Here is a 14183-nt window from a genome sequence, read left to right as displayed (position 1 = left end):
TCAAATCGAGTAGCGATCACGTATACTCTTTCGCACAATAACCGGCACAGACCGATCGGCGTCGATCGCCGGCGTGGTCAGTCGGGGAAAAAAATATTTTCGTCCGTGTGTCTGGAGAAGAAATTATTTGCACGAAGTTCTACCTTCTCGCTCGATCGACTGGGGACCGAAAAAAGCGGTCGTATGCCGGAAATTGTTTCATTACGAAGAACGATCGACGGCCGTTCGAGTGACGGCGCAAAAAACGCTCTTAAATTATCGGCGTTGCGTTTTAATGGCAGTAGTAATGGGGAACTTTTATTCTTTCCCCTCATCGTAATAATATATATATATATATATATATATATATATATATATTTACAGTCCAACGTGCTACAATATTATGTCTAGAAATGCGCGAAAATTATTATTACTCGTTAGTTACGGCTAAGAGTTTCCTAAGAACGTCGGAGAATCGGGTACGTCGACGCGAGTATCGATCGTCGACTTGAAAGGCTATCGGCAAAGTCGATCGTGAATCCTCTTGCCTCATCGAAAGGGACAAATCAATTTTTTTTCTGCTTTTTCCATACATGTAAGAAGCATATCGGTATATGTAGAATAAAACTGGATATTTACTTCAATCTAAGGAATATAGTTAGTCGGTTAAGTTCTTTCGCGCTTAAGTTAATGGAAGCTTCAACATGGTGTATAAATTAATAGCACGTTACTCAGTGGCCTTATCAATTTTGTAATGAATTATATTCGTATATTGATTTATTACAGAAAAAGTCCATCTCGCGAATTTCTCGAAAAATCGACGGAGGAAGAGGATCCAAAGTTTCTCCGACGTTGATAATTCACACCTCTCGCGAGTAACGCGGTTTCCGCACGCGGGCGATTCGCGACGGGCGATCGTTTACATCACACAATGACACAAGTATCGTACATGACGCGTTAACTGTGCCTATGAAAAAAGGAAATGAAAAAAAGAGGGGGGAGGGACGGAAACAATGAATGACGACTCACAGTGACAACGACCACGAACTACGGTATTGAACAACGGCGTCAATGTGGTTGTTCAATTCCCTACAACTATCAGCTTTAGAATTCGTATGCTTTACTTGTTCTTACCGTACTATCGGTTATTCTTTATCATTTACTCCCACGCTGTTTCACGCTTCTCGTTTACAAAATACAATATACTCTTATTGGGGACGAGGTAACGCGAGATGCGCCGGCGACGCGAGATATACGTGCGTTCCCTTCTTCACGAAAAGGACAGCGAAGAGAAACGGGAAATGAGAATAATTTCACGTATGAATAAAGATATTTACATCCTTCATCGGAAAAAGGAAAGAGATCACGAGAAGACGTTGAACGAGAGATAAGAGAGTGACAGATGATTGAGTGACTTCTGACAAAGTCGCAGAAAGAAATTAATTTGGTGGAAGTATATAGTAATTGATAGTAGAAAGATTATTAAAAAGGAAGATTGGTTTGATTGTTAATTAAGTGTTTAGGTCAGTACTTACACAGTTGAACAGTACTTCGCGCTACCGACGCGCCGTCGGCTCGTCCGTCGCTTTTAAATATATATTTATATATTTATATATATATATGCTCGTATAAACGGTTACGTTTCTAAAATTATCAGTTGGTTATACACTTCGAGTAAGGTTACGCCCTAAGGTCTGTATACGACGAGCTAGCTACGCGTCCATTACCTAATTAATTTCGCGTAATGCGAGCGATTCCCGGCCCGCGTTGCAAAGAGCAAAACGCTCCGGTGAAACTTACGTCACTCGAACGTAGTATTGTTCGCGTACGGATTGCTGTCATCGCACTGCGGTGGTCATCGTACTGCAGCCTCTCGTTCGCTTCTTATTGTAAGCTCGCAAGCTCCAAGCTTCGGTAAACTGCACACGCGGCGACAAGCTATATGTGGAATCATCGATATATCGCGTTTTAATGTAAAAAACATTCATAAAGAAAAAGCCTTTGCGCGGCGTTGATTCTTCATCGTAAAACGTGTGTGCGCAAGACGCCTGCAGAAATACAACCGCATCGCGACGTCATCGAACGATCAAAGCTACCTTTTGTATTGGCTGTCACGTTCTAGATCATAAATCTACAACGTAGACTGAAATATGATATTAATTAACTTCGCGTTAGTTCCTAACTCACGTCGGGCCTCTCTATTATTCCGAGTCCTATTCGCACGATAACTCAATGCCCGTCCGCGCGCGCGCATTTTAGACGAACGACAGGCGGAGAGATCGGAAGCTCGATCGTCGCGGTTTTCAGTCCCTTAATTATTCCCGGGGACGTTAAAATTAGACTAATATACAAGTGTTTACACCGTAATCGTCCGTCAGCCTGATGTGTGTTATTCGATTAAATAGTGGCAGCTTCGTATTACGATTTACTTGAGCAGACTATGTAGGTGTATACGGTAAAATCTCCTTGCGAATCTCGCGCCCATCGTGCGAGCGACGCCGCCGTCCCCTATTTGGGAGAGGCACCGTGCGCGCGCAATTTGTCCAGGCGACGACGTCGCCCCGAGTTCTTTCTCGCTTCGAGATTTCGTAACGACGTACATCGTCTCCTTTCTCGAGGCGACTCCCCCACCCTTCTATCAACCGGCACACTATTTCTCCAGACAGACGACGTCTTCATTTCGCTCGTCCGATTTTCGTCCCTTTTCTCAAAGAAGGAGCTTAGCGTCCAGCTCGTCGTCTTTGAAATCGCCATTCGTTATACCTTTCGGTTACACTCTTTGCAAAATCGGAGCCCTTTTGCCGTAATTTCGTTCATTGAGGATAAGGAGATGGAGGTTGCGGACAACTCCTAAGACCAGGTCCCGGGGCGTCTTGGTCCTTAGTCTTTCTCTACGGTGCAGGGCTCGGGCATGGACTACTGGGGCGGACACCTCACCACCGTCGTGGTCGCGAATTCGCTGAACTTCTTGTCAATGGGCACCCGATCGTCGTAGAGAGTGGGCGCTTGCAGAATGATGCCCGCCGTGCCCACCAGAACCGCCAGAGTGAAGATCCAGAGGAACAGGCGATCCAGCACCATCGCCACGTACTTCCAGTCCTCCTTTACCTGCGCAGAGAAATAATTCGATTGATTCACGGGAAGATTTTCTATTAAGAGTGGCGAATTTGTAAATTTTCAAGTTTTAGATATTCTATGTACAATATATATGTATAGATATTAAAGTAAAATTTTTATTAAAAAATATCTCTCTATTTTTTCAGTGAATTTACCTTAGTCGAGTCCTCGAGCATTTTGGTGTGCTCCGCAATGAAGCGCACGCAGATGCAGGACCTGTGCACCTCCGGCGGACAACGGGAGTGCGAAAAAGCGGGCGGGCTCCGCAGCACGGGGCTCTTGACTTCCTCTATGCCTGCGTCCCCGGAGACCGAGAGATCCTCGCACTCGGAGTGTAACGGTGGTAAAGGGGGGCCATGAATCAAGCAGCTGCCACCGAACCTCGCACCGTCTGTAAGGCTGAAACAATTCGGAGAGCAGAACATTGTTAAATACGTTTCTCACTTCTATCAATATCGTGAGCAGTATTTTCATCGCATTATTAAAAAGAAGAGAATATTTTATAATCATTTTATTTCAGTTAAAATTTTTAATTAAAATTTTATACGTGTAAGTTTCTCACAGACTACAAGATATGTTTTAATTTACATTTGCAATTAGAAGCGTTTCTAACAAAATAATAGGTCGTTAAATAATAAGTCTAGGAAATCGCGGTGGAATAATGCGACGATCAAAAAGCTAATTAGCACGAGTATTCTGTATTGTCATAAATACCTGGAAGGCGAGAGGTCTTCCTTTGACGGAGGACGGCTGTGGAATCTCTTGGGTGTGAGATGTTCTTCGCTGTCTTCCTGAGTCGACGGATGATAAGGATAATAGCAAGTCTTCTCTTTTCCTCTGACGGTCCTCATTAACACTCTGCTGGAAGTGAACCTACAAACATAGACAATCGGGCACGGAATTTTAATGCGGATGTCACGTTTCTCTTGGAAAGGGGTGGACTGGCTGGCGATGCGACTATCGCTGAGACTAGAATGTAAGATAGAGTCGCGCCAAGCATGTACAACATTATTGTTACGGCGCAATCTTCGGGTAACGAAATCCCTGATTGCAATTGTTATCGCTGCAAGCCTCGCAAAGAAACACAAAAGCAACGGCTTGCCTTTCGTTTGAGGCTTTCACGAACATTTAATAGTCACTATCGTATTTTTTTTTCTAATTTTCAATACTGCGTACAGTGATAAAAAAAAATTGAAAATTAAAATAAAAGTTAAAAAAGAACTTCTGTTTTTTTATTACACTGACAGTTAAGAAAACAGGAATAAATAATAAATTCGCTAATGTCCTTAAATAAGCATTCTCTGCATTTATGTTTGATACCAACCTGCTTTCAAATTTATATTGAGGCCTCCTCATGACTAGCAGTCGCGGAAGAATGTGTATGAAAACTCTTTTCACCCAGGGTGCCATTTTGTGCGTTTGTGGTGAACGGAAGTGAACGTTGAGGACGACCACGGTAACACATATACTGAAAAAAAATAAGAAAATAGGTTCAGATTAATGATACATGTATATATTCTAATATTAATATATTAAATACGTTTGCATATTTTGTCATTGTATATCACACGATTATCTTATTATCCACAATAATGCAATATTTAGATAATATATTCTTTTGACCGAAATGTAATTTAGTGACAAACTCTGTTGCGTACAATAATGACTGGATTAGCATAGAAATGTTGATACAGCCATTCTAGCATTAAATCCGCAATTATTTCAGCCGCAAAACTAATACCTACATTTTATATCCGTTACACGGCAACGGTAATTAGAAATTAATTGCAAAGTTATTGCCTGCGAAACTTAACGGAGGAAAGCTTCTAATTAAATTTTTAATAAACACCGCTTCATTACGGTGAAGATTTTAATTCTCGTTAAGCCTCGAGGAGAGAAGGCTTTCCAATGTGTACACATGGTGAAGCCGCGCCACTGCAATTATAACTGCATAAGTTTTTTTTTAAACCCGACGATAATACAAAGAGTCTTGTTATTCTGACAGATATTAGTTTTCAGAAAAAAGAAACTCTGAAGAAATAGTAACGCATTAAGTTGTAATTGTATGCGTTACGTGCTATCGTACCGCGCAAGTTTCTAGTTTTAAGCAGATTAGGTCCCTTTACAGCGAATAATATTCCGAACTCGTAAGAAAACGCTGGATGTTTGCCAGTTAAGTTTTTAACTGAGACGGAAACTTTACAAAATTTCCATTTCTCCGTCTCCGCAAGCAACGCGTTATTTAATCTCCTTCGTGAATCGCGATAATTTCGTATAGTTTTACGATCCTCTCCGTTCGTCCTCGAAATCGGTCGTTAGATCACCCGCGAGTTCGTCCCGGGCGCGGACGAACGCCAGGCCAATTGCCATAACGTACAACCAGAAGTGATCTCTCGAAGGCAGAACGGAGCGTAAATCTCACGAGACTATTCATAACGCGGATTCATTCGGCAATGGGAGATTCTGGGGCCGGGCAAGAGGACAGGCTGCGATTTAAATTGGACCCACTTTCCTTTGACACGGCTTCAAACCATTTATCGGCCCGGACCACGTCGCCGCAGCGATGTAAATTCTCGATCCTCACGTCTGTTCGCTTTTTATCATTCCCGACGAGCTCGCGCGTTAGTCATCCCCGGCAAAATGCGCCATAATACTCGCGTATTAGGCGCCCTCGGAGCTATCTTCGCTCTAAACGTGTAATCCCGAACGACGCGGGGACGTGACAAGAAAGACGTCTCCGGTAAAACATAGTAATTTTGAGATAAACTTCATGGGAATGAAGAAGAGCATTCGTTACATCACAAATATTTAATAAAACGGTCAATTACAGGGATGAGTCAAAAATTATCCGCACTTTTGTTTCCACAATTTTTTTTTCCATAAAAGTAGGGGTTCAACAAGTACATCATTTTTTCTTACGTAGTCTCCTTGCTTTTCAATGCACTTGGTCCAGCGGTCCACAAGTTTCTGGATTCCCTCCAGGAAGAAGGTTTTTGGTTGGTCGCGCAGCCATTTATCCACCGCTTCCTGAGTACCGATAATGAAGTGATAGGGATAACGACAGTGTCGATATCGTTATACTGTCGTTGCGCAGATATTTTGTATGGTAAAAAAGCTGCGCAACGATAATATAACGATACCGAATTGTCGTTGAGAGTTACAGAATCGGGATACAGGAAGCGGTGCATAAATGGCTGCGCGACCAACCAAAAACTTTTTTCCTGAAAGGAATACAGAAGCTTGCTGGACTAAGTGCATTGAAAAGCAAGGAGACTATGGAGAAAAATGATGTACTTGTTGAACCCCTACTTTTATAGAAAAAATTGTGGAAACAAAAGTGCGGATAATTTTTGACTCACCCTTGTACATACAATTTTTATATAAATTATTTCTTTTATCTTTATATCTTATTTTTCAACGCAAAATATTAATTTTATTGTCATATACTTAAACCGGCTCTCAAATATTGCACATACAGCAACTTCAGCAAATTATGTACTAAATAAAAATTAAAGAAATTCTTCTTTTGAGCGAAAGAGCGAAAATTATTTACGCAAGAGCGAAAATATGTACGCAATCGTATAGATAATCGAGACCACTGCTAGATCGAAGATGCATTTCGTGCGTTTACCAGGCTGATGCCAAGGATGCCACGCGCGGAATCCCGCAAACACCCAAACGGAAATTCATAATGGTGCCGATCCAAGAAGAACGAAGTGATCCTCTTGAAATTTCAGCGAGATGGGAAATTTGGCGCTATGTACGGTGCGGCAGACATTGCGCATTTCTTCACGATTATAAATTCCTTTGAAAAGTTCAAGCTCTTAGCTTAGAAATAAGACGTCCTCCTTTTTCACACGTCTCTTCAATATATTCTATATCACTATTATTACTATAGTATATAGTAATAATTAAAAATTAAGCTCCTGTTAAGATACACACGTAATGTTCATTTGAAATTAAACAATAAAAAAAAAAAAATAAAAAATGTGTTCGCAGTCGCTTTACTCGCGAAACGCCACGTTCAATGTTCACGTACTGTAATTCTTTAGGCTCTTCAATCGCACGTAGCTTAAAAGGTACCAATATCCCGGAATGCTCCGGAACGGGCGGTATTCTTTTCTATTTGTTCCGCAACGTTCCGCAATCACGGGAAGTGCGCAACACCTAAGCGAGAGACACGTTGTACATCTCAGAATTCAGCTCCTGCACGGATGGCTGAGGCCCAACCTCGATGAACGCTGCTACTGATTAATGTGTCACACCTACTGCATCCTTGCAGCGTCCGAAGCTATTAGGAGGCTTCTACACACACACAAACACACACGCGGGGGAACAGACACGTGGTTTCCACTCAAACAACGGCCCGCATGCTGTCGGCCCAATTCGCCAATTTGCTGACTCTCTCGTCTTCAAGGAGACTCGGCCGCTTCTCTCTTCGTTGCCCAAGTAGATCGCGTCATCGATTCGACCGACGGGGGAGGGGGAGGGGGAAGTACGCGTTTTAAAGCATCGGGACTATATCGCCCCGTGGAAACACGTTCAACGTCCTCCAACGTCGATAATGGCTGACACTCGAGATTCGCTTTCAAGTTCCAAATCGGTGGACTTCAAACGCCTTCGGTGTCACATTCGCGTGCGTCCCGATATTAGTTTATTTTTAAATTCCCTCCCAGAAGACCTATAATTCACTTCTGGCCGTCATATTTTCAGACATTTTTATTTGCGTATTTAGGATATAGGTATGTATAGAATAACTTTTTAAAAAGGCAATTCATGCGTGAGAGAATTAATTCTACTTTTTAAATAACGCTTTTTAGAGCATTAAGTTAATATTATTACACATATATTAGAGTATTATAGTAATTATAATTATTACTGTAAAATTACATAAGGTTCAGTATAATATTTTTATTCTACAGTATTTTAAACCTTGACAATTGCTGCATTTAATTAAGAAAAAAATTTTCTATAAATAATGTCCAACAGCGTATAAAAGTTCTGTGCAAAAGTTGCGTTATTAAAAAGGTCTTCCCTCAATTAATGTAGCTTCACGAAATGAGACAGGACCTTTTTTATTTAGCTCAAATGTCAAATATTTTCTTGGAAATAATAACTCGCGATGGCTGCCGGATGGTTGTTACGCTTAACCAGTTTCCTCCCTTCCTTTCTTTCTTTATTTCTTCTTTTATCTCTCATTGAAGACCAAATCCGCTCCAGAGGTAAGCAATCTTCATCTCGCGCTCGTCCTGGCGCGCTCGACTTGGCCGCGTAATCCAGAGAAATATTGCAAATTCGAGAGCTACCGGCGGGAGTAAAAAGCCTTTCGCTGTTCTAAGACGTTCGCGGACGTGGAATGAATCGTGAAAATCGCAGGACGCTCCTCTACCGATTCTCCCGAGGAGGAAAGGAGCATTAAGTCTCGGATGCGCGTAGTCTAATGCTCGCAAGTCGCAATTCGCCGGTGTGTATCTAGGAAGAAGAAATATGCTCTCTTCCACTCGCGCCGCGCCCGGTGGCCGTTGTACGAGCTAACGCGTTTAAAGCCAATTTACATACTACGCGTTTGAATAAAAATATCTTATCTGAGTCGAGAAGATTCATTGAGAAGACCAAAAAAAGGAGCACATCTTGAAGAAGCCACGCCGTTCTTTTTATTGCTCTTATAGAATTGTATGATCACATGCTTTTACATGCTTTGCTGCGCAAATGCTCTTTCCAGGCAAATGGAAAATAAAATCGCGCCGGTGGTGCGGTGGAAACGCGAGCGTGTCGAAGGGAAATGCTTTCGATCCTCGCTACGTGAATCGGCCGCGTCATGCTGAGGAAGCGACGTCGTACAAATTTCCAAGTCGCTTCATCATCGTCGGCCATCAGTCACGGAGAAAAGAATGTTGCGCGAGACGGAAGCGAGGGTCCGAGAAAGCTTTATAAAAAGAAAAGTATAGAGAAAGAGGGAGGGACGCGGGGAGAAAGGCGGCGAAAAGTTTATGAAGAATGAATGTGGGACAAAAAGTATCGGTTAACAAAACGTAAAATTATGTACCGCGATGATAATCGTGGTACATTAGCAATAATAAGAGTTTTCACCGTTGAGTTTACGTTTGAAAAATGGTGAGCACTAATAAATTATTCATAATGCGATTTTCTTTGATTTCATTTGTTTTGTATATTTTGACGTTATTGGTTTACAATCACGTTTCTTCGTCTGCATTGTGAGGTATTATGAAACGTGCACAGCTATGGTTTACGCATGCAATTTATTTACGATTGCTGTATCGTAATCCTCGGCAATCTGATAAGACAACGAAGAAACTGCAGAAACGCACAAATCAAGAACTGATTACACTTTCCGGAACGAGCGAGGTATATTCTTATACCTCGCTATTATAGAAGCGACGCGAACGGGTGCCCGTAACCGCGAGGTTACAAACAGGCTCTACAACAGCCCAGGTCGGGCCAAGCAGGATGTAACCCACATCCGTATAATGCATTACACCGGCACGCTTCCGACGTTCGCGCGTTTTCTTCGTCGCGAAACTCTACGCCCTTTCGGCGAATCGAAATATTTCTTCGCGGGGATTTCCCGGATTCTCCCCCCGCCCCCGTCCTCCGCGCGCGGAGTGGGTCTGTGAGTTCTGTGACCCACTTTGCGAAAATTCACGTGCCGCAACGTACCGGCACGTACTATGTCTCGCGACCGTTCATCTTCGGGGCGGCGACCGCATGAATCGTAATCACGTTCGAAAAAGCCGTTCACGTATCTCGGGCACGTATAGACCGGCAAGTGACCGGAAGGGAGGGCATGGCCGCGGCGCGGCGGCGGCGCGGGCGTCTCGCCTGGCCGAACTGCACAACGGCAAGTTTCCGCGGGACCGTGAGATGCTTCTCAACAAAGTTTCCGGAAGAAAAAGCGGGTGAAAGGGGGAGAGGTAAAGAGGGAGGCAGGGAGAGGGGAACAGATAAGTGCCGCGTACTCCGGTTTTGTCGTTCCCGTTATATCCCGGCCCCGAAGATGCGGAAGAGCGATTAAAGTTACCGGCGTTATCGAAGGCGAGCACCTTGAGAATCATGGCGCACTTTGCGAGCCATATTGTTAGTTGTGTTAACGTAAGGAAAAGTTGAACCCGCTTGAAACTTCCGGTCAGGCAATTGCGCGCTAATGCCTTATACAATAACACTATAATGGCAACTATATGTATAAGCCCCGCGTTTGTATGATTTTATCGTGATACACAAAATAAAGTATTATTAACAAGAGTTTTAAATGATAAAAAAAACGTATCATTATTGAATCTCTAAAAAGAAAGTAAGATGTTAAAATTTAACTTGTTTTCAATTCTTTATTAATTATTAATTACTGCTTGTTCTTCTTCTAATTAACTGATTAAGTAATATAAGATGTTAAAATTTATCTTGTTTTCTTAATTCTTTATTAATTATTAATTACTGCTTTGTTCTTCTTCTGATTAGCTAATTTTTTCTTAATTCATTAATATATTTAGAAAAAGCATGATGTCTGAGATACTCTGTAGAAGAAATTTTAACATATGCAATCAACATCTTGCTAAGCAGAACTTAAATATATCATATATATGCATGCATACTTAAGTGTGATATTCAAGTAAATGTACGTACATTTAAACAGAACTAACTTCCTAACATTGTCTTGCAGAATTCTCAAATTAAACGTTTAGTTAAATTAAATTAAAGTTACTGCGGCGGCTTCTTATTAGCGGTATGTGCGGTTTACACAATAGTTTAATTAAAGTTCCGAGCAGATGCAAGGGAATATCTCCGTTTCGTCGAACGATTACATCGGGGGAAACTGATACGAGACGCGACCAGTACCAAATTTTATTTCCGAGTTAGAATTTCATTCGACGATGTAAGGAGTGTCCATATTTGCTGATGCGCGCGTATCCGCTGTTATCCGTCGGCAAATATTGAATTCGCAAATGAAACGTAAACGTATTAATTCAGGTTAATGCATTCCGGTTGGTGTGGTCCCGAGGTCTTTAGCGAAATTATTTATCGACCGCCGCAACATCGCTGGAAATTGCATCGTGCTTCGGAACTGCAACGGAATTCATTATATGATTGAATATATAAGACAATACAAACGTGGAAATAAATCGATAGATGTGACGATTCGGATTTCACACAAAACCTCGAAAAGATTTATCCCGATTGCTCAATCATTATACGTGCTGGTGATCGACCAATATGTCTATATTTCGTTCTACATATAATATTTCTATATACCTACATAAAAGATACGTAAAATTGTTTACATATTTCAAGCAAGGTTCAGATAATTGCATCAATTGAGAGAAATATTTTTTAAAACTTAGGAGTACAAAAGTCCAAGTATCTTGATTCGAAATGTGCGATTTTAAAAATCTCTCGGAAAGGCAGCGTGATGGGGCTGAAGTTGTTCGGCACATGTTTGGTACACTTTGTGTGCTCCGCTGCACTGCCTGCACTGCCACAGAGAAACACAGGGAGATGGGAGGAAGTAGTAACGCGATTCAGGGATCTCGCAAAAGTTCGCCGTTTAATGTGTCGATCGACGTCGCCGATCCAAGGGCCCCGCGGCCAGGGTCCGAGTTTCGAACTTGTTTAAAGTTCGCGGATGCGGTCCTATCAGTAGCGTGGGCACGTAGAAACTTTCTCGCCCCCTTCGCACGGCTCTCTTTTTCCATCGCGCCGCCGCGTCCGCACGTAACCCCGGGCCGGACCGGTGTATCGGCTCGCGGCTTCCTTTTCATCCCCCGCACGGGGGGCTGCGGCCGTTTCTTCCTTCATTTTTCGCGTCGGCGGCGGCGGCGCGACTGAGTTCCGAACTTGTTCGGAATATTTTTCCACTACGGTCATATTGGACGCCGCCGGGCAATAACGTTTTTCAAGCCGGTTTCCCTCGCGGGATAATAAATCCTGTACGATCGCCGTTGAATATTTAATAACGTGGTATATCCCATGAGCGTTATTGCGACGTCGATAGGGATCTGGTAATTTCATTTAATGCGATGCAGCATTCCCATTAAAAAAAAAGCAATGCCCTGTTCGAGCATAAAATTTTACATTTGCCAATAACGGAGTACCGGTGACGGGACATGTATCGATCACTGCAATCGCACACATAAAAATTGTATCTCATTGATAGTTTGGTTAATAAAAAATTCGAAACGCATACTGTTGGCACGCTGTGGTTCTTCTATATGCACAAGCGCGATTACTGGAGTTGTAGAGACGTATAGTTAAAGATTAATTATGGAGGATTACAAAGGTTTTACTTCGTTAATGGACAATGCGTCGCTTGTATTGCTATTCATTCGTATTTGTCATAAATCTTCTTGTCACGAGCCGGTTTCGAGAAGTGCCTCGTCGTTTCGGTCGCTCAATCACTGTAACTGGCATCCGAGAAGAACGATGGCTATTCGGCGAAGAACGTACCATCTTTTATTCCTCATCTTTTTGCTCTATCAATCCGTGCTCGAATTTAACCCGTTGTGAATCGGCTGTCTATCGGGTCGGTAAGAAATTCCGCATACGAATGTATGCGCTCTTCCAGTTTCTGTCGGCAGACTTTCCCATTAAATTTTCGAGAAATATCAGCTAAACATTATTATTGAAAAAAATGGTTTAATATTAAATATTGTTATTAATTGTTTAATTCGCAATTTCTCTCTGTTTCTCACCTTTTGTCCTATTTTATTAATTTTCCTAAATATTTCTATGAATGTGAAGGCGATGGAAATATATGGTATATCGAAAGCAATTATTATATAATTGTGTTTCAATGATTTATTCCTAAGAAAAATGCCTAAAATCATGCATTCAAATATTTTCATGTTAAATTCTCCCTAACAAAATTTAAAATAACAGATCTTATCACTTTAAAAGAATGATGGAGGTGGGAGGGGGGAGGGAGTCAATTCTTTGTACCATCTTTTGTAATTAACGTATGATGTAAACGCATTCTTACATTTGTTTTATACCGAGATACAGAAATATCTTTTTCTACGCTTGGGCGTTTTTTATCACTACAGTTTCTAAGATCCTTGAAAGTGAATCGACATTTACGCCTCGTCGCCCTCTCGTCGCATTTTGACATAAAGACGCCGTCCCATGAACGAAACTTTTAATAGAGAGGTTGACACGAGCTGGAACGTCGTTGCCGCTTACAAGCGTGACAATGTCGGAGAGAGCGGCACTCAAGGCGATGAAATTTACTTAGCAAGAGTAACGACATCACTGTCCACTCGGAAAAGGCACTCGACGAACAGGAGCGAGTCAGGTATCAGAGAATAGCGAAATACAGGAGAAGAGAATCTAAAGCTAGACCGTGCATTCGGCTTTAATGAGCTGCAATTTCGCTAGCGATCAATATATACAAACGAATGTTAGCCAAAAAATAATAATAAGACAAGAATCATCAACTGATGAGTTGGAATAAATTGTAAACAATTTATTTTAAATTTTCAAATAGTCGTGCTATCGTAAATAAATTTTAAATCATAAATCAATAAATATAATCAAAGCAGTTCTTAAATTATTTTATATTGCCATAAATTATATAATATAAGTATTGCTGTTCTTTCAATGTGTGTCGGCAGCTGCTTTCAAAGTTTTGCTCGAGATATCATTGGATTCTATTCACCAAGTTCTACAGTGTGGAAAATTTCTTATTGGAAAAAGTTATGATTTATTTGTATCTATTAATCGATCAAACAGTAATATATAGCGTCACAAAATCAATAATATTAAGATATATCGCGTCATAAAATTGGTTTCCTATCTCTCTTATAAGATTTATAATTTTTGTCAGAAGATTTTATCAAATAACGATAGATATAGTATTCATATACATATATGTTAACAAAACACTATAATAACACAATAATTCACAAAAGAACGTATCCCAGAGAAAGAGTTAATAACCTCTGTGAAGTTGGCCCCACTTTTTTTAAATTTGAAAAAAATGATCAGAGTTCCGGTTGCCCCCCGAAGAGTTCTAGAGTTCTATATCGATTTTAGAAATAGTTCCGTTGATTAAAGCGATGAAAACACCATTTGAAGACATG

At 41.4% G+C, this 14183-nt stretch overlaps 1 protein-coding gene across 3 annotated transcripts in view; it reads right to left on the bottom strand.

Annotated features, from left to right (window-relative positions):
• Positions 1-341: 341 nt before the first annotated feature.
• LOC105450508 (acetylcholine receptor subunit alpha-like) overlaps positions 342-14183 on the bottom strand; it is a 159710-nt gene continuing 145868 nt past the window's right edge. For 2 of the 3 annotated variants that reach the window (XM_011690367.1, XM_011690366.1), the window contains 4 exons: positions 4421-4564; positions 3811-3969; positions 3252-3495; positions 342-3087 (listed from right to left, as the gene is read on the bottom strand). In XM_011690367.1, the coding sequence (XP_011688669.1) occupies positions 2896-3087; positions 3252-3495; positions 3811-3969; positions 4421-4564 (739 nt within the window). In that variant the 3' untranslated portion in view covers positions 342-2895. The remainder of the gene's footprint in view (positions 3088-3251; positions 3496-3810; positions 3970-4420; positions 4565-14183) is intronic. The other variant, XR_974464.1, reaches the window with a different exon arrangement.

This window comes from Wasmannia auropunctata, unplaced genomic scaffold (assembly GCF_000956235.1).
Source record: "Wasmannia auropunctata unplaced genomic scaffold, wasmannia.A_1.0 LD336060.1, whole genome shotgun sequence".
NCBI classification, from domain to species: domain Eukaryota; kingdom Metazoa; phylum Arthropoda; class Insecta; order Hymenoptera; family Formicidae; genus Wasmannia; species Wasmannia auropunctata.
Note: the sequence above shows the minus strand (reverse complement) of the source record. Positions and strands in the feature narration are given on the sequence as shown.